Below are 21,207 nucleotides of genomic sequence, written 5' to 3'. Positions count from 1 at the left end.
TCCAGGACAGCCAGGACTATACAGAAAAGCCCTGTCTTGAAACAAAACAAAACAAAACAAAACAAAACAAAACAAAACACAAGACACGTATTGACTTACCGTTTCAATAAAACTCAGAGGAGTGTGTAGAGACTTCCCATCTACATCCTGTTTCTGAACACGCAGTGTTCCCCAGTATTAGCATCCTCACAGAGAGCTGCCCTGGTTATAACTGATGTAGTTATAACAGCATATCCCTTCTGCTGCCACACACACCCACAGCCTTCCTTACTCTTAGCATCCCTCACTAGAGGGGTGCACTGGTTATGATTGACAGGTGACCCTAGGGTGCCCAGTTCACACCAGTGTGCTGGGTGGATACTGTGGATTCAGACAGGTGCTGAATAATAACCTTTGCTCACTGTGTATCTTACAGAGCAGCCCCACTATGCTAAGAGGAAGCTTTCTTGTAAGAAAGAAAAGGTCTTAGTATGTTTGCTAACACTGTGGGAGTTTGGGGGTTGTTTTTTGTTTGTTTTTCTTTAAGACCAGGGTGGCCTCAAACTCAAAGATCTGCCTGCCTCTGCCTCCCAAGTGCTGGAATTAAAGGTGTGCCCCACCATCCCCAGCTGTGGGCTTTTTGTGTTTGTTTGTTTGTTTGTTAACTGGGGCAGAGGACTTGTATTTGAATCAGTAAAATTGAGGTTTTCAGTTTGTCTTTTCGTATTTTTTTTTATTGTTCTATTCAGATAAGATCTTACAATGTAGTTCACACTGGCCTCGGACCTGCAATCCTCCTGTCTCAGCCTTCTGTGGGCCAGGACTACAGGCTGGAGTTACAGGTGTGTCCCTTCACTCCCTCCATCTTTGTGGGCCTCCCCTCCTTTCTGGTCGTTGGCCACTGGCCCACAAGGATGATGGGAACAGAGTCATTGAGCAGGGGTTTGGACAGCCCATGAGTACAGACAGAGTCATTCCAGGATCAACTTTATTTGGGCGTGAATCGAGAGTTATATAGTTTTGGGGACAGGGTAGGGATATCCAGGATGAGCGAAGGTCATTGGCTGGAGGCTAAGGTACTGAGATATCTCACTAGCATCGGCAAGCACTCCAGGGATCGCAGGTGCTTGCTGAATGGGTTCTTATTGGGAGAAAGAAAAGCTGAGCCTATAATCTAATCAAGGCTCTGTGATATTCTGCAGGTAGAGGGTAGAGGGGTTTTGAGCTCCCCAGACAAGGCCAGAGAAGGAGAAGCCCTGTGACAAAGAGAGTCCACCATATTGCACCGATCTCAGGGCTTTCCGGTAATATCAGATTTCAGCCTTAGCGGCAGGCTCCTTTTCACATATTCTCAATTTATATGAATTTATTAGTAGTAGTGTATATATGATGTATGTGTTTGAATACGTGTGTGCATGCCATGGTGCACGGGTGGAAGATAGAGAGCTGTGTTTGGTGCCCGTTCTCCCTTTGTTGAGGTGGGGTGTCTTGATGTTTCTGCCCTGCCGAGTACTCCAGGGTAGCTTGCACATGAGGTTCCAGGTGCTTTGCCCGTCTCCATCTCCCATCTCACTGTAGGGGTGCCGGGATTACAGATGTACATCACCACATCTGGCTTTTTTAATGTGGGTTCCAGAGATTAAACTTAGGTCATCAGGCCTTAGTTGACCAGGCCATATCAGGTTGACTCTTTTTTAACAAAATCTAACTTTGATGTTAGAATCCTGCAAATTCATTGCCTATTTAGAATGTAAATGTTTAACTCATTGTTCGGTGTTACTGTAACTAAAACAAGCCCCAGCCAGCCTTCAGTGTTAACTCCTTGAGCTAAAAGGCCACCAGTTGTGGGGAGAACCACTCAGGATTGAGCCCTCCCTGTGGCCTCCATGTACAGTGGGCAGGTGGGTCACAACCTGCTCTGGGACTCTTGCCCCTGTCTGGCCACTAGGCCCAGGCAAGGCCCAGCCTCCATCTGCCACCTAGACAGGCAAGCTGCTCTCTCTGTTCCTGCCAACTGAGCAGCCCAATTACCGTAGAATCACTAATTGCCTGTGGCGGGCTCTTCCCCAGTCACAACCATTAACAGAAGACACGCCTAACAAGCCCCACCATTCATTATTTGGGCTCGCTGCTCCTGGATTTAATTACACTCTAGCAGGGAAGAACAAACCACAGGAGACAACTGAGGACACAGTCTGAAAAAAAAAAAAAAAAAGCCTATATTCTCACAGAACCTGGAAAAGCTGTCCCTTCCAAGCACCTAGGATTTCCCCAGTGAACAAGGGAACAAAGGCCCCAAAGCCAGCCTGCTGTGTGCCGGGCAGACTCAGGCATTCTCAAATCCATGATCTCTCCTAACCCTGGCCATCACTGCAGAAGATGGCTCCTGTTTTGCAGACAAGAAAACAAATGGGAGGCCACGCAGCTCAGGAAGCAGTGAGCTGTCTGATCTACCGGCTCGTACCTCCATCGCCCTTGAACTAAGCTGGATGTCACTGACCACCTACCCAACAGGATCTCTTGAGTGTCAGCACAGGCTGTGGCTGGCATGTACAAAACCAGACCCGCAGTCCAAGAGATCACCAGGCACTATTTCAGCTTAGCATCGTGTTTGGTGGCTAAGAGCAGAAGTGTCTGAAGCTAGAGGGGTCGTGTGCACAGCCACACACACACACACACACATGGGTGTCCTGAGCCCAGCCTCATGAGCACAGGAGCAGGGGAGCTGGCGTGTGAGAAGCTGGCCCTGATGCCATTCTGTATGGTTCATTTCCTGGCTCGACCACCTTCCAGCCAGATCATGTTGTTTGCTCTCTCTGCATCAGGGCATAACAAGGGAGTTACATGGATCTCAAAACAGCATGTCCATAAAGAATGGGCATAGAGTACCCAGGAGTCATTGGTTTCCTAAGAGTTTTTTTTTTTTTCTTTTCTTTTACAGCCACATTGGCTTGTGGCTTTCTTCTTTTAATAGACTATTTGAAAAATAAAATGCCCAGTGACTTATAAGTCTGGCCCTCTTCCATGTCTTTTCAGTTTCTTTCTTTAAGTAGTCTAGGAATGGCCAGATGGCTCAGGAGGGTCAGATATTTGCCACCAACCCTGACAGCCTGAGTTCTGTCCCTAGAGCCCACATGGTAGAAGGAGAGAACCCAGGTTGTCCTCTCACCTCCACATGGAAACCATGGCATATGCATGTGCACACACATGTGCAAACACAGACACACATGTACAAACACAAGGTAAAACAATTAATAGAAGAGGAGGAGAAAGAAAAAGAGGAAGAGGAGGAAGAAAAGGAGGAGGAAGAAAAGGAAGAAGAGGAAGAAAGGAGGAGGAGGGAAAGGAGGAGGAGGAGGAAGAGGAAGAGGAGTCTCTAGTTCTTGGAGCTGGGCTAGCCTTCCACAGTGTACCGAGACAGGAGTGATGTGTGCCTGTAGCAGATCTGATTCTGCGCATGCTAGCCACAGTCCTGTGCTGGCCTTAAGCTATCCTGTTTGGTAGATGGTAGATAATTTAGCTCTGTCACCCACCCATACCAAGGGCAAGGCCACTTAGACCAGCCATTACCCAGCAGACGAGCTAGCTAACTACAGCCCATCTGCAGGCTCAGCCAAGATCAGCTGCCTTGGACCAGACAGAACCTTCTAATGAGCTGTGAGCAATAGCATGTTTTAGGTTACCGAGTTTGAGGAGTGATTTTTGTTAGAAAGCCGTAGCTAACTGATGGGGTAGTTTGTGCAATTCATTCTTGGGTGACAGTGGTGTTGGGAACACTATGTCCCACTTCCTGCTGCTCAGGATCGGACAAAATGAGGTCCTGAGCCTCCTTGAATGGACCTGATAGAAAGCACACTCACCTTGCAGTGGCTTCCAGGCTGCAGGAGTGACTCCGTAGAGACGGAGCCATTGCTCCTGTCTCCTTGGGTCTGTAAGGCTCTAGGCTAATGGTGACTTTCCCACATGCATCCCACATGCTCCATTTCAGTGGACACTGATCTCAATGAGGCTTGGAGCCGAGGGCAAGGAGGAGGACCCAGGGAGACGCTTTGTTTTACACAGCTGTTACCCGTGAGACTTTGAGAAGCTGCCCACACTTTCCCAAACCCAAAGGCTTCCCGAATGTGCGCTGGCATGTCACAGCGAGATTGGGCTACAGATACCAGGCTTTCTATTTGTTTCCTGCAATGAATGCAGCACTTGCTGCCTGCCAAGCCTGACATGCCGAGTTCAATCCCCGAGACCCACATGGTGGAAGGGAAGAGGCTCTCTCAGTTACCTTCTGACTTCCTCATGTGAGCCATGGCATGCATGCGGGTGTGTCCACACAAATACATAAGTGGGATTTTAAAAAAGTTTTAAACCTCACACATTCCCAAGATACCAGAAATCAATGGAAGGATCCTCCATGATTTTCAGAGAGAAGTCTGTGAGCAGCATAAGGTCAGAATTTAAAATGGAGACATAGCAAAAGAAAAGAACCTCTACCCATACTAGAAGAAACCATAAGACTGTGGAAAGCATGGTGTGCAACTACAGAGGAAATACCAATGTACATGTTTGTGTAATGTATGTGCATGCGTGTGCTCTAGAGCACACACAGAGGCCAGAGGAGGACATCAGGTGTCCAGCTCTCTCAGGGTCTACCTTATTGCAACAGAGTCTCTCACTGAACCTGGAGCTTGAACTAGCAGCCAGAAAGCCGCAAGAATCTTCCTGTCTCTGTACCCTACAATGCTGGGGTTGTAGATGTGTGTGTGTGTGTGTGTGTGTGTGTGTGTGTGTGTGTGTGTGTGTGGCCATGACCGGCATTTTACATGGATGCTGTAGATTCAAATTCAGGTCCTCATGCATGTCAGAAGACATTCCTACCTGATCACCCATCTCCGCAGAGCCCAGAGACTGTTTGTACTAAGTGATCAAGCATCTTCGCTGATGTCCACGCCTCTTGAGTTGATGCATTGTCCTGGGGTCTTCTATGGCCCATTCTTCCCCAAAATGTTGGTTCTGAATCATGGGTCCCCAGAGCTTGTTGGCCAGGCAGCATAGCTGAAACAGTGAGCTCTGGGTTCCATGAGAGACCTTGTCTCAAAAAAATCAGGTGGGGAGTGGTAGAAGACACTCCACACTGACCTCTGCCTTTCATAATTGTGCACATATGCGTGTGTGTGAGCTCACACATATAGGCACACACACAGTTGCGTGTTCATCTGGGTAGAAAGCTGTTGTTTCTGTTGAGTCTTTATCTCACCTCCTTTTTAGACACTGCTGGGAATCAAACCCAGGACCTCACACATGCCATTCAAACGTTCTGCCGCCAAACTACACCTCTAGACCATCCATCACAGAGGGACAGGAAAAATCCACTCCAAAACACCATAGCTACCTTCCCTGCCCTCAACACATATTTGTTGAACTCTCTGTAGCTATCCTGCTTCTTCCTAAGTTGTCACTAGGAAATGGGAGGAGGGACAGGGCTGAGGGACATGGGCTGCTCAGAATTCTACAATGAGCATGTATTTGTGTATTGCATGATTAAAAAAAATCAATTAAAAATGGAGATTGTGGGATGGGGATGGAGCTTTGTGATAGAACTTAGCAAAGAGAGAGAAAGTGTGTGTGTGTGTGTGTGTGTGTGTGTGTGTGTGTGTGTGTGTGTGTGTGAGAGAGAGAGAGAGAGAGAGAGAGAGCTGTATGTTCCGTAGTACTGTGGGTTTTGCCCCCTTCGGTGATCAAATGACCCTTTCACAAGGGTCACCTAAGACCATTAGAAAACACAGATAAACACTATAATTTATAACAGTAGCAGAATTACAGTTATGAAGTAGTAATGAAAATAATGTATGGTTGGGGCCACCACAATATGAGGAACTGTATTCAAGGGCCGCAGCGATAGGAAGGTTGGGAACCACTCATTGACTTACAGCTTTCTTCCTCTATTTCTAGGCCTTTCTATAGACATGAATACACAGCCAAAGAAAAACGTCTGGAAGGAAACAGGCCAAAGCATGCTGGCTGGCTAATGTAGATAAGTGGTTCTGTGCGCGAGTGATATTTTTTGTTTTTAAATGTGTGTCTTCCACAATTAAAAATTGCTACTCTAATAATCAGGGGGGAAATCCCCACTTCAGATGATTTGAAATGCTTTTCGGTCCAATTTTATGGCTAAAAAAAATACAGCAGATGCTCTTATTTGCCTGCTCTGGGATTATCTGTTCCTTGATGGCTAAGGGTAGGATGAGCCTGCAGCTGTCCTCGGGTTCAGTCCTGAGCCATCACAAACAGCAAGTCAGTTTAGCACAGTGGTTCTCAACCTTCCTAACGCTGCAACCCTTCAATACAGTTCCTCATGCTGTGGTGACCCCAGCCATAACTTTATTTCATTGCTACTTCATTGCTGTAATTCTGCTACTGTTTATGAATCATCACATAAATACCTGATATTTAACCCTGATGAAAGGGTCATTCACTCCCCCGCCCCCCAAGGGTCAAAACCCACAGGTTGAGAAACACTGACCCAGAGGGAGGCCACGCTGTTATCTCTGGAGCAACAGTGGCCTTCCGGTGGAGAGAAGCAGTGCCGAGTGGGATGTGCCGGGTTTTGTGTTCCTGACAGTGCGCTCATCAATATCTCTGTCAAGGTCTGTGTTCGTGCCACTGGGGCAGTGATAACTGGTTGTCATGGAGGCCATCTTCTGTCTTCTCCCAGTTGAGAACAAATCAACTCACAAGAGTGACATTTGAGTAGGAGTTTTGTCCATTTCAAAGAAAGAGAATTGAGGGAGGGCGGGGCAGCATCCTACGGGACTTTGCAGCCTGTGCCCACCAGCCAGGGACAGTAGCTGTTAACATTCTGTCTAAACTCCACCCCACAGTTACCTGGCAACAGCCAGGTAGGCCTGACCCACTATAAAAGGGGCTGCTTGCCCCCCCCCCCCTCCGTGCTGGCCACTTATGGAAACAGCCACAAAGCAGGCATCAAAGTCAAAAAGAATCAAGGCCTCTGTGGTGGAGAGGCAGGCAGGGCAGGGCAGAGGAAGGAACCTCCTATACTTAGGTCCCACCTCACAGAATGTTTGCAAAATCCTATCAAAAGACCCTGTTGCTTTCGGACGCCTTCTCTACCATTCCACATCCTGGCCTGTCTTTGGGGGAGAGTCTTGTAGACAGAGTTGTACTTTCTCTGATGTACATAGTAGCCTTTGAGTACCCTGCAAAATTCCTGTCCAAACCTGATGCCCATGGTAAGGGTGTCTGGAGGGGAAGGTCTTTGGGAGGGAAGTTACAGAGGGCAGAGCCTACCTGAAGCAGTTGTGAGGCAGCTGTCTGAATCAGGAAACAGCTTGGGACTCCCCAGCTGAAGAACTGAGAGACCAGCTTCTGTTATGAACTGCCATCTGCGATGGCTAGTCAGTCCCAGTTGTCAACTTGACTGTACCTGGCATGAACTATAACCCAGAAATGGAGGACATACCTGTGATCCAGATCTTTAGGCATAGTGGCCATGATGCCCAGGCAAGATGGTACACACCTTTAATCCCAGGAGACAGAGACAAACAGATCTCTGAGTTCAAGGACAGCCTCTGGGACAGAACAATTCCAACTAAAGAGCAGTTTAGGTCCAGATGTGGTGGAACACACCTTTAATCTGGGCCATGACCTTCTGTTGGAAGCCTACATAAGGATTATGGAAGAAGGAAGGCTTCCTCTTCCTCACCTGTTTCCACTTGCAGGCACATCTGTTGGAGCCTACTCCTTCAGGATTCCATCTTATACAGAAGACCTGCTGAGACACCTAACCTCAGGGGACTGAGCAACATAGCTGGCCATTGTTGGGTTTATTGGATTGCAGATTGTAAGTCATTCCAATACTTTCCCTTAATACATACAGACATTCTGTACGTTGTGCAACTCTAGAGAACCCTGACTAAGGTACCATCTATAGAACTCCACTAACAACAGCCTTGGGGTGGAGAGAGACATGGAGAGACATGGCACTGGCTCTTCTTGAAAGAGGACTGAGTTAGATTCCCAGCACCCAGATCCAGTGGCTTACAACCTGTAACTCGCTCCAGGCAATTGAAACCTGTTCTTGCCCCTATGGGCACCTAAACACACAGTTAAAAAAAAAAAAAAGATTTATTTATTTTATTTATTTGAGTACACTGTAGCTGTCTTCAGACACACCAGAAGAGGGCATCGGATCCCATTAAAGATGGCTGTGAGCCACCATGTGGTTTCTGGGAATTGAACTCAGGATCTCTGGAAGAGCAGTCAGTGCTCTTAACCACTGAGCCATCTCTCCAGCCTTCCCTTCCATACACACATTTTTTAAAAAATGAAAATAAGGGTGACTTTTAACCATCTGTAATGAGATCTGACACCCTCTTCTGGAGTGTCCGAAGACAGCTACAGTGTACTCACATATAATAATAAAAAAAAAAATCTTAAAAAAAAAATAAAACAATCAATAGCTCAAATTGATCATCCAGGAATATTTTCAGCTCAATTTATACAATTTACACCTTTGTGTTTTATTTTCCAGATCTCATGCAAACTAGGCACACATTCTAGTACTAGGTCACATTTCCAGCCTGCTGCTCTGGGATATTTTTTAAAAATTCTATCTTTGTCTCTCCACCCCTCTCTCTCCTGTCTCTCTCTCTCTCTCCTCTCTCCCATCTCTCTCTTTTCTCTCTCTGTGCATCTGTCTGTCTGTCTGCCTGTTTGTCTGTGAGGTGAGGATGTTGGATCTGCTGGAGCTGGAGTTACAAGTGAGCCACCTAACACGGGTCTGAGAATTGAACTTGAGTCCTGCTTGAGAGCAGTGCATGCTCTTACCTGCTGAGCCGAGTCTCCAGCCCCTACACTTTGATGCTTTAAATCTTTACTGCTCTCCTCTTGGGAACACTCTCAAGCTGTCCAGTCTAAATGCCCCCTAACTGGTCACATACCTCTCCATTTTGTTTCCCTGCTTGGCTGTGGCTTTAGAACCCAGAGAAGCTGTGTGACTATGAAGGGATAGAGAAGCATCACTTACCATGTTCTGTGACACCACAGGGGCTAACGATGGCTGTCATGTAAGAGATCAGGTATGTCTAAGTTCTGACGGCATGACTGCAGAGATGTCAGGCAGTGCCTCCCACTAAAGTTAGTCAGCGAGAGGGAGAGAGATGTTGGCCGACAGACGCAAAAGGTTGTACTTCTGGATTTTGTTCTTCTGTTTGTCTTCAACTTGAATAAAGATGAGGAGATCATGCAGTTTGGAAGCATTGCTTGATTCCCTTAATTTGGTGTCATCTGAATGCAAAATTTCTCCCAGAGGGTTATGTTCCAGGGGCTTTGTTGCAAGCTGCTAGGATTTGGGGAACTGATTAGGTCCTGGGGGCCTTGACCTAATAAATGGATTGATTCCTTGATAGGTTCGTAATATAGAAGTGCTCTAAGCAGAAGGTGGGGCCTAGCTAGAGGAAGTTAGAAGGGGGTGTTTTTGGAGGCCACATGCTGCTCTGTCTATTGTCCTACCCACCTAATTCCCCTTTCCACTGTGCCCTGTCCTTCCCCATAAGTTGCTTATGCAGCTGTTCTAGACACTGCTGAGAAGGTCAATGCTTTCTGTCTTTCTGGTTAGTACATGTGACGGCATTGATAAAGGCTGTCTTCACCTCAGCAAAGCCAACTGCCACACTCTAAATGCTCACACGAAGCAACTGTAACCTCCAGTCCTGGACTAACACGGGGTGTTAAAGGTTCTCTGTTTAAAAGTGGTGTTGACTCAGGGTAGACAGGGTTACTATTCGGACACAGAGGAGGCTTTGAAACCTAAGTCCTTTCATTGGCTGACAGTCCCTTGAGGCTGGCTGTGCATGTCCTCGGCTCCAGTTCTGTTCCGGCCACACTGGCCCTTTGTGGTTCTAAGCATACTGTGTGTGCTCAGCCAGATGTTCCACACACACTGAACCTTCAGTGAGAAAGTCCACCCATATCCTTCTTTCCCGTACTACCACACAAGTGCCACCCCCTGCTGCCCCACTTCACACCCATGGCCCACTTCTTTCTGTTTAGTGACTTAACACTAAATGACAGTTACAGTTTGCCTTCCCACTTAACTGTAAGATCCCTGAGGGCAGAGATCCCTGCTGTTCACATTCTATATCTAAGAAGTAGCTGGGACACACCACACTCATAATTCAAATTCAAATTGTAGTCTTACTACCATTTAAAAGAAAATTATTCCAAATATTTTTTTGTTCTTAAAAATATAAATAAATGCCAGGAGGTGATGGCACCCACCTTTGTGTGGCTTGGATGAGAAATGCCCTCCATGGACTCGTGGATTTGAACACTTACTCCTTAGCTGCTGTTTTGGGAAGTTACGGATCCTGGAGGAAGTGCAACACTGTGGTGAGCTTTGAGGGCTTATAGCCTCACCTTCTCTGTTCTATTCTACTTGTGTGCAATTGAGACATGACTTCTTAGCTTCTTGTTCCTTTTGCTATGCCCTCTCCATATTCACGGACATCTAGACATCTAACTCTTTGGGACCAAATTCCCAAATAAACTCTTCCCTCTATATATTTCATATTATGTTCTCAAAGATTTTAAACATTGAAAAATAAAATAATCTTGCCACTTAATTTTTACTGTCAAGGTAGCTTACAAAAGGTTACCCATTCTTCTCCAAAGTGTACTTTGAAAAAGCCATAGCCGGGTGTGGTGGCGCTCACCTTTAATCCCAGCACTCAGGAGGCAGAGGCAGGCAGAGGTTCGAGGCCAGCCCAGTCTACAGAGTGAGTTCCAGGACAGCCAGGGCTATACAGAGAAACCCTGTCTCGAAAAACCAAAAAAAAAAAAAAAGAAAAAGCCATGCTTACTTTGAGGTATCTTGGTGAGCAAACCACTGAGCCCATGTTCTCAGGAGCAAACAGGTGTATTGGTGTGGTTTGAATGTGGGCAGAAGAGACACTGGGGCATCCCTCTTTTTTGTGAGGTTGGACTTACTAAGAAGTTTAAATAGACATCTGAGTGCAGGAAGAAATGGGGAAGGCAGAAACAGAGCTGAGCAGTAGCAGACACTCAAGAAGTGGGGTGGATTGCTGGCATCTTTGATGGCTTGAATTGAAGGTCTTTTTTTTTTTTTTTTTTGAGTTTTGAGACAGGGTTTCTCTGTGTAGCCCTGGCTGTCCTGGAACTCACTTTGTAGACCAGGCTGGCCTTGAACTCAGAAATCCACCTGCCTCTGCCTCTGGAGTACTGGGTTCAAAGGCATGCACCACCACTGCCTGGCTGAAGGTCAAATTTTAATGGGTTAGTCTTGAGTTGAAATGTATCGTCCTCTTCTCAGTGCTGACAGAATACCAGAAAGCAGTACCTGGAAGGGTTCTTCTGATTTGTGGTCTGAAAGGGAAGGCATGGCTGGGGTTCGTGTAGCCATGAGCTGCCTGCTCTTATCTTAGCAGACCAGGAAAAGAGAGAGGAGTGGGGTCAAGGTATGCCCCCTAGTGGCCTTCTCCTGCCAGTCAGGGTTAACCTCTAAGGGTTTCCAACCTCCTAAAACCAACAGCTGCACGCTGTCCAAGAGTTCAGCCACGGGAGCCATGGTGGAATGCTAACAAACCTAACAGGTGGAGAACTTCTGGAAGGCAGGGACAGGAAACTTCCTCAAGCACTATCTATTCCCTTTTTGTTTACACAGGATCTCTGGATGTGTCATGGGTCAGATATAGGGTGGGAGCAAGTAACTTCACAAGGCTGATAGGGTTATCACGAAGCAAGGGGCAGTAGCAGTTATAATGACAGTTGAGTGGTCTGCTGTGCCTTTACCACTGGTGCTGTCTGCCTCCTCCTCAGAGTTCTAACCCTTAATTCTAAGAGGTCCATTTGCTTCTCTGTAGGGACTCTTAAGGCTGGTCAGTCCCAAGTGCCGTGGGCCATTGGTCCTCGACTCTTAGGCTTCACCAGCTCCTCCTGCCTTCTTGCACCCACACTGAGGTTCACTCTGCCATTTCCAGCACTCAGGTGACCCCTGGCAATTGGGAACTGGAGCTTGGTGAGGCCTGAGAAGTGTGCCCTATCCCACAGGTAAGCTGAGCATCTGGCTGGATCTGGGCCCCTTTACCTTAGACTCTCCAGCTACTCAACAGAGAGAGACCATATTTTTGAAAAAAAAAAAAAATCTTTCCTTGGAAAGTTTTGCTCTGTAGCAGTAGAAATGGTGGTTTTCATAAAGGGCAATTTCTTTTTTTTAAAGATTTATTTATTTATTATATGTAAGTACACTGTAGCTGTCTTCAGACACTCCAGAAGAGGGAGTCAGATCTCGTTACGGACGGTTGTGAGCCACCATGTGGTTGCTGGGATTTGAACTCTGGACCTTTGGAAGAGCAGTCGGGTGCTCTTACCCACTGAGCCATCTCACCAGCCCCAAAAGGGCAATTTCTAGAAAGGGAATTTTAAAAATAATGTTTTTCAACTGACACCTAGAAAATACAAGGCAGTCCAAGAACGATAGATGCATTTTGAAATCCCTTTGACTACATGTACTGGGAACAAGAAGACACTGACTTGGCATTCCCGTAAACCTTCTAATGAGGTCAAGGTTTCACATTACCTTGCCCAGTTTGTGAGTGGTCAAGAGTAATGAATCTGAAACTCAATTAACGGCAAGTGAGTGCAGAGCCGGAAACAGTCAAACACTGCCCAAGCCAAGAATGTGCAGACTGGACAAAAGACTTACAGATGTCCCAACAAAAGCCAGGACTCCACGAAGACGGGAAGTCTGGCAGCACAGCCAAGTTTGTGCTGCTTCCATTTAAGGGCGGAACCTGGTTTTAATCATTTTCCTGAAACATTTCCAAATGAAGAGAAAAAAACAAATCTTAACATCCATTAACAAGACTGACCTCTTCCTAACTCCGTAGCTCACACTGTCGTGGCTCATCCCAGTAAGAATCCTGCTATCGATCTCCTAGTCTCTACACCAAGCCCCCGTTTATATGATGTGGAACATCCTGCCCTTTTCTTTTCTGACACACTGAAAACAAAAGCCCAAATATGCCTGACAGTTATAAAAAATAGGAGACATAAATTTCAAGATATGCAAGGTTCTGAGGACTTTCTATGACCTGTATGCCAGTTCAAGTTGTGACAATGGTGTCACCAAGGTTCTCCGCAGGCATTCAAGTGACCACATCAAGACAGGCCCAAGAGGGGACTGCTGCCACTCGCTGTCCAAGAGCCACATGCATTAACTATATACAAAGAGACCACCAGGACTTGGGTGACAACGTGTGAATGTACAGACGAAGACGAAGAGGAAGGACAATTTAAAGATCATGCTGGTCATACAGGAAACGGTGTACTTACTCACCGTAACTGTCGTATCCCGGCTACAGTATTGGTAAATAGACATCTCCCACATGCTACAAGCAGGGGCTATACACTCCATGAGATACACACTGGGGGAAGCAAGACAACTCAGGGGTAGAAAGGAAAGCAGTGGGGAACTACTACAGTCACCTAGTAACTGCAGCTGTGACTTTCTGTTGCACTCACTGATAACCATCAGAAATGTCTTTAAAGGAGATTAAAGTCGTTATTAAAAAAAAAAAGAAAAATGCACAGTGAATTTTATTTATGTATTTCAAAAAGAATTATACCAAGAATCTAACATGAAAACATTAAATATTTGCAGTTAAATATATGAAAATATAAAGCACTCTAAATTATTAAAAAAGAAATCTTTTTATTTTTATCCCTAAATACAATTAGTTTCCCTGATTATAACCCATAATCAGTGTCACCTAAAATATAGAAAGGTCCGTACAGAGGTGAACACCCTCAAATTGCCTTTTCTCTCTTTCTCTATACCTATCTAGGGAACTGAACTCAGAAAAAGTCGAGCTTAATTTGTCAAATTACTGTCTGCATTTAGAGACTCTTATGGGAATAGGGGAGAGTCAGACACCAGAGAAATAAGTTAAGAGATTAAAAGCTCTCCATGAAGAAACCATCTTGTGCACGGCTGGCAGTCTTGGTGCTGCTCTTTCTGCAGATCCCAGCTCTGGACAATGGCAGGCACGCATGGGAACCAGCGGCTCTGTTCACTTGCCGTACGGTTGGTCATGGTGCATTTCTGGTGAGTAAGTCAGCAGTACAATCATGACCCAGAGGTGCAGCAAAGCCTAGAGGGAGAAAACACAACTCAGGTGCCGGCCAATAAATCAGTCTTTACCTGAGGATTGTACAGGGAGGACGGGGCCATGCTTGTCTTCATACCCATCTGGGACAGAGTCTGGAGCACAGCTGGGGCTCAGTGTGTGTTTACTGGCTGAATAATGGAGAAATGTGTGACCCAATGAGCTCAGGAACAGAGCTGCACACTGCAGACCTCTCAGCTGAGAGGAAAGTCTGAACACCAAACGTTCATGACCCGAATGCAAAGAGGGCTTGGATAGCACTGCTAGACAGACAGATTTTGGCTGGGCTGATATGACCAGAACAGTTCATGTATAACAGTAAGTAGAAGGGACAGTTTCCCCAGCTTTGCTGATGAATAGATGGGGAAGTACACCTGACAGGAACAACATGTCAGTGATACTCGGGGCAGTTTGAATGTCATGAAGTCCCCCCATTGGTTGGGGTGTGTAAACTGTAGGATGCAATACACAGCATCTTACACTGACAGGTACCCAAAGCACTTGTGGCTGCCAGTACCTGGGCAGTTGGCCCCCGTGGTGGTTTGAATATGGTTTGGCCCAGGGAGTGGCACTATTAGAAATTGTGGCCCTGTTGGAGTAGGTGTGTCACTGTGGGCATGGACTTTAAGACCCTTGTCTTAGCTGACTGGAAGCCAGTCTTCTCCTAGCAACCTTCGGATGAAGATGTAGAACTCTCAGCTCCTCCAGCACCTTGCCTGCCTGGACGCTGCCATGCTCCAGCCTTGATAATGGACTGAACCTCTGAACCTGTAAGCCGGCCCCAGTTAAATGCTGTCCTTATAAGAGTTGCCTTGGTCATGGTGTCTGTTCACACCTGACAGTCCCTATGGAGTGCACCCTAAATCTTTTCTGATATCCTTCCTTTTTTTCTTCCTCCCCACTCATCCTCCTTTCTTAAATATTTTTATTTAGAGAAATAATTCTTCCCTCTAGTGAACACAGAAATTTCCTTTAAAAGTAGGTTTCTCTTTCTTAAGAAAATAGCCTTAATTCAGCCTAACCTGTTAAAGCCATCCTCTCTCAGCATAGTGAGTGGGCTTTCAGGCACAACACACATAAACCAATATCTCAAACTACTGCAACTAATTTTGCAACTAAAAATCCAGAGGAAAATGCACTGGCCTTAAAGATCCTTCTAGAAAAATAAAGTAAAACACATGAAAATAATCAAAGCAACTTTGCAGCATTAAGATAAAAATTAAACCAGCTGTTCTATACTGTATTTTTGTCATTAGACAGGCTTAAAAATGGAAGTGACTGTTAACCTACATTACAGCTCATTTTATCAGCAGGAAAACTCAGCACTTATGTTCTCAACATAATAAATGCTAACTTGTAAAGTATTTTAAGAAAAGCTTAATGGTCAAAAATGAGCTGTATTCTCTTTCAAAGTTGATTGGTAAAATACGAATATGATTAGCAGCTAAAACAGCAGACAGAAATCCAAGTGTGGCATTACTTCATTACTCACCATGTAGATGATTACAAACACTCGCGCTATGGGGTATCTTCTGAGAAAAATTCCCAGGCGAATACTGTGCAAATGATGAGAGAGGGAATTACACTCAAGGCCAATCTTCCTGAACTAATATCCAATGCTTTAAAACCCCACTCACACTATCTGTGTGACTACCACAGAAAAATGACTCACATGATCACTTAAAATGTGGTGACACAGGAATACTTCTATCATTATTTGGAGTTAGCAATTAAGACTTCAGCACAAGCAATTACTTGGAAATGGTTAATCTAGAAGTTTCTGCACAGACACACTTTTCCAGAGGGCTAAACTATAGGAACTGAGGCAAGGCCAGGTGTGGTACACACCTTTAATCTCAGCACTGGCAGGTGGATCTCTGTGTGTATGAGGCTAGCCTGGACTATACAGTGTTATAAAGCTGTCTCAAAACAAGACAAAACAAACAAACAAGATAGAAGAAGACGGAAGGAAGGAAGGAAGGAAGGAAGGAAGGAAGGAAGGAAGGAAGGAAGGAAGGAAGGAGATGAACAAACTCAGGCAGACATGAGTGAATGTGACAGAGCAGTGTGATGTGCACCCTCAGTGCTCACAGCTCTTTGCAGGCTTTTCCTTATCAAGATATGTGTGCACATGTGTGTGTGTGTGTGTGTGTGTGTGTGTGTGCATGTTCGTGTGTGCATTCCTGCATAGACACACCTTTCCCTCTCTTACTGTTGCTAACATTTACACTGCAGGAAAGTTCTCTACAGGTGCTATGCAGAATACATGTACCTCAGACAGTGACAAGTCCTGTGGTTTCAGGAACTTTCTCTCTCTCTCCTCTCTTTTTTTCTTTTTTAACACCACAGCTCTATTCTAAGTCATAAAGGCTAAGAAAACATTAGTATTATCACACAAATCATTAATACCATGTCTAACTATAAACACTAAAAGAAAAATTGACATATTAGAGGTTTTTTAGGTATGAATTTTATCAAAACTCTAGATAAAATGTTAAAATATTTTCTTTATAAAGTAAATGCGTATATAAAAATTTTATATGCAAATATCTAAAACAAATTATAAATATTACTTATGGACATGTATAAAACAGAAGTTATAAGGAGTACGTTCAGCTCTATATTGTCGCATCCTTTCTTCAAACCCACAATGAAGTACTGGGATGAGACATCCATCACATGAACACTGAATGAGACAGTTGTGAGATGATGTCACTATGTGGCCCAGGCTGGTCTTGACCTCATGAGGTCAATGTCCCTGTCTATGTCTCTTTAATACAGGCTGAGACTGTTTTCAGTGAATGATGACAGTTTCAGACATCTTTAATCCCAGTACTTAGGAAGCAGAGGCTGGTGGATTTCTGAGTTTGAGACTAGCCTAGTCTACAGAGTGAGTTCCAGCATAGCCAGGGTACACAGAGAAACTCTTGTCAAGAGAAAGGTGGGGAGGGATCAAGAGAGAGAGAATTAAGTAATGACTGCTTCTTGGTAGAGTTTGTTGGAGAAAGGATGGCCAGGATTAACAACTTTTCACAATGCTTAGCCACTGGCAGAGCTTGGGAGTATCAAAAAGGAATAGGGAACTGCCACTTTAAATATTACCTCTGCCCAATGGGCTCAGGGTGACTGGAAGACATTAGTTGAGGGGCCATCACTCCTGCTGAGTGGCACTGCTTACCTAAATTGGTCAATGGAGCTAGCAGCTTTGCGAACCTTCCCATACATTCCTGCCAGATTAGTTTCTGTGTCAGTAAAAAGAACAGGAACATTTCGCAGGCGTGTCCCTATTTAAATAAGAGAAAAGATTAATATAGTAACACTAAAATTGACTTTCGAAGAAAACTAGAGTTTTTCTAGTATCAGATTATATGAAGAAGAATTTCTTAAGACTAAGTTTCTAAGCACCACTGCCAGTGTCAAAGAAACCATAAGAAAGATCAACCAAACAAAATGCTTCAATGTCCACAAGATACTAGTAGACAGTAAAAACTTTACACTATCTGGTGCTGGCAAGAGTCAGTATGCTTTGGCTTTGGCTCTGAGAGAGGCAGTGGCTTCTGCACCTCGGAGGATGCTGGCTCCTAGCTGAGTGCATCCAGCTCCACCCGCTGCAGCCATCATTGCTTACTCCTTCCCCTGGATGCATTAGGACACCCTGCTCATGTACCTAGAACTATGATTCCTGTCTCTGTCTCTCCTTGGCAAACTCCCTCTCAGTGTTTTCCCATCCTAGTAAATAACGATTCCACCCTTGCATCCACTCAGGCCAAATCTTTCACTCTTTTCTTTCAAGCTTTATATCCAATCTGTCAGTAAGTTCTGTCAGCTCACTTTTCAAGTAAATTCTCACATCCCACCATCCCCCACTAATCCCACTCTGATTAAAACTACCATCCCTTAAATGGATTAATGCAAAGGCACCCTGGACTCTCTGCCTTTACTCTTAGCCCTCTGAGATTCCTGGGTTTTTTGTTTGTTTTGTTTGTGGTACTTGGGGAAAAACTCAGGTTGCTTACATGTTAGCAAATGCTGCACCACTGAACCACATCAGCAGAGCAAGTCTAAGTCACCCAGAGCCATCCCGACACAGTGCAATCAGAGCCTGCCTGTTTAACCTCCTTGTGCAGGCAAGCAGCTTCCTCCAAGCTCTCTGCATCCATCGCACACTACCCTCAGCCTCTGACTAACCGGAACACTGTCCTTCCAAACCTCCTCATAGTTCACTTTCTTATCATACTCTTTGGAACTTTGATAATCTGTCTCTTTTCAACTGGATTTTTCATTGGACACCCTACTTAAATTACAACTGATCCCCAAATCTGGCATTCTCTCTTTAATTTTTTTATTTTTAAATTTATGTTAAAGTCAAAGACCTGAGAGATTTGCTCCATGATTTTGTACAAGCTTTATGAGGTTCTAAAGTTAAAAACGCAGATGTGTTGATGTTGGTGCTGACATACTCTTTTTGAATGTGCATCTTAATAATCTACAGACTTTTCTATCATAATTAAAGCACATGGACAAACATGCAAATTAATAAAGACTTCAATACTAATGGTCATTTACTAAGGGATCATGGGAACACATTTCCTTCAACTGTCCTGAAATTTCTATGCTACTGAATTCCTGCCTTGTCTCTGTCTTGTCAAGTATCTTATTATTCCAACATGCTCCCCAACCTCCAGCCCTCTTTCTCCAAGTTTAACCTCATGAGATAATACTCCAATACACATATTTCTGATGATTTTACTAATGGCACAGAACCCAGGTCTTACACTGGGAGAAGAAGCACTAGAGAAAGTTTCTTTTCAATAAAAACAGTCTTTCAGTAATTTTTCAAGATGTTTTTGGCACCATGTCCTTTCTAGGATTACCTTCACCACTGTCGACTCCAGACATGTTAATGGCAGATCCACTGTTGGGCCCCGAGGAGGCAGAGTGCACCTGCTGCTCAAGGCGCTCCAGCTGGAAGACCAGGGAGTTCTTTTCTGTGCTGAGGCTCTCCAGCATGGTCTGTTTCTGGATGAGTGTTTCCGTTAGCTGATGGAGTCGGCTTTCTAGCTCTGACTGGCTGCTGTTGCTTAAAGTTTTGTTGGTAAGCTGAAGAATAAGTTCACTAAATCAGTACAAAGGCTCTATGGTGGATGGAATAGAAAGGTCATGAATTGGGTCCTTGAATCTCTATAATGATTGTTTTCACTGGCTAGAAGTGATTCTTAAACCAAATCAGTAGGCCACACACCAGCAGGGAGGGAATGTAATAGAAGGGATATTTCCTGAAAGCCATATAACACACTGTATACAAGTATTACTTCTACTGTGTATTAACTTCTTGGTTGTTGCTGTTATGAAATGGTCTCCTCTTGTAGCTTTAAGCTCACTACGTAACTCAGGCTGGCCTCCAATTCATGACTCTCCTGCCTCAGCTTCCTGAGTGCAGAGGTTACAGGCAGGAGCCCATCAAGCTTGGCTTCTGTTCTGGTTTTGTATCATGAATACACGTGACTATGAAGACACTGTAAACTGTGTTCTTACTAGTGACATGGTCAAGTTTACAGGACACAGTTCAACAGTGTGTCTGCGAAGTGTAGCCCCATGAAGACCGTGCTCTACGATCCCCTAGCAGTGTGGCTTCCCATCATCATACACAAGCCACTTTCAGTTCTAGCACCAGAGTTTGCTTTTGCCTGTTCCTGAGTGAACAACTTTCCTACAAGAATAGCACATTATGGATTTAATCTTTCTGTTTTTATTTTTTGATTTCAAGTGTATGAGTGTTCTGTCTACATGTATATCTGTACAACTATTCATGCCTAGTGCTCGTGGAGGTCAGTAGAGGGCTTCCTGGAACCAGAGTTACAGATAATTGTGAGCCACCACGTGGATGCTGGGACTCAAGCATCCTAGGTCTTCTGGGTGAACAGCCAGTAGTTTTAATTACTGAGCGCTCTCTCCAGCTCCTGTATAAACCAGTTCACAACTGGTTTATTCATTCACCCCTAGAAACACCTGGTTTATTTCCAGTTTGGACTGTTCAAGAGTAAATGCAGAACTCAAAGTGTGTTTGTAGGATACACCTGGAGTCACAGGGACAATGGATGACAACCTCACCAGAAACAGCCAGCTGCCTGCAAAAAGTGGTGGTGCATGACTGCATGACTGTAAGCCTAGAGCTTGGAGCCGAGGCAGGATTATAGTACATTCAAGGTCACCCAGGACTAAACAGCAAGACCTTGTCTCAAAAACAAACAAACAAACAAAATACAATTTAAAAAAAAATGAAGGGAGAGCCAGTTTCCCCAGTGCTGTGCAGTCTACAACACAGGCTTCTCACCCCAAAGCTGAGCCACTGTCTTGGGAGTGGAGTGGGACCTATCCTGATAACCCTGTGACCCCGAGCACCTGCTCACAAGCTCGTCTGACCATTTGGGGAAGGTCTATTCAAGCCTTCTGTCCTCTAACAACAATGTTATGGCAGCTTCCGGTCAACAGGAATTCTTACACTGGTTATCTGCTTGCCAAAGCTGGCCATGTATGACATGTCTGAGGCAGCGCTGGGAGGGCAGAGGAGGTGTTGGGCGCCTCCTCTTCAGCTTGCGACTGTCCTTTTTTCACGTCTGCACTGCCTTTTGGTAAGCAGAAATTTAAATTTTGATGAATTCAGTTTATAGTTTTTTCTATGACTAGGCCTTTTGTGTCTCCTCTAAGAAATCTTTCTTCTAAACTGCATAAACGGGATCTGACACTTTCTTTCTAGTCCTTATAAGCTTAGGCCTAGCCTCATCAAAAACAATCTTTGAGGCTGGTTATGATGGTACATGCCTTTAATCCCAGTATGAAAAGAGGCAGAGGCAGGTAGATCTCGGTGAGTTTGAGACCAGCCTAATCTACACAATGAATTCCATACTAGCTAGGACTGGAAAAAAAAAAGTAAACTTTACAAAAGGGACAATGATTTTTTTTTATTGTTCCTTATAATAGTCTTGAAAGAATGAAAACCATATATAGGTGCCATTTAATATATATATAT

General features: G+C 44.9%; 1 protein-coding gene across 2 annotated transcripts in view; it reads right to left on the bottom strand.

Moving 5' to 3' along the window:
- Positions 1-13,703: 13,703 nt before the first annotated feature.
- Golga5 (golgin A5) overlaps positions 13,704-21,207 on the bottom strand; it is a 29,443-nt gene continuing 21,939 nt past the window's right edge. For both annotated transcript variants that reach the window (XM_085830627.1, XM_085830628.1), the window contains exons 10-13: positions 19,052-19,277; positions 17,356-17,461; positions 15,670-15,733; positions 13,704-14,162 (exon numbers count right to left, since the gene is read on the bottom strand). In XM_085830627.1, coding sequence (XP_085686753.1) covers positions 14,082-14,162; positions 15,670-15,733; positions 17,356-17,461; positions 19,052-19,277 — 477 coding nt within the window. In that variant the 3' untranslated portion in view covers positions 13,704-14,081. The remainder of the gene's footprint in view (positions 14,163-15,669; positions 15,734-17,355; positions 17,462-19,051; positions 19,278-21,207) is intronic.

This window comes from Mus caroli, unplaced genomic scaffold, assembly GCF_978045245.1.
Source record: "Mus caroli unplaced genomic scaffold, Mus_caroli_1 scaffold_14, whole genome shotgun sequence".
NCBI classification, from domain to species: domain Eukaryota; kingdom Metazoa; phylum Chordata; class Mammalia; order Rodentia; family Muridae; genus Mus; species Mus caroli.
Note: the sequence above shows the minus strand (reverse complement) of the source record. Positions and strands in the feature narration are given on the sequence as shown.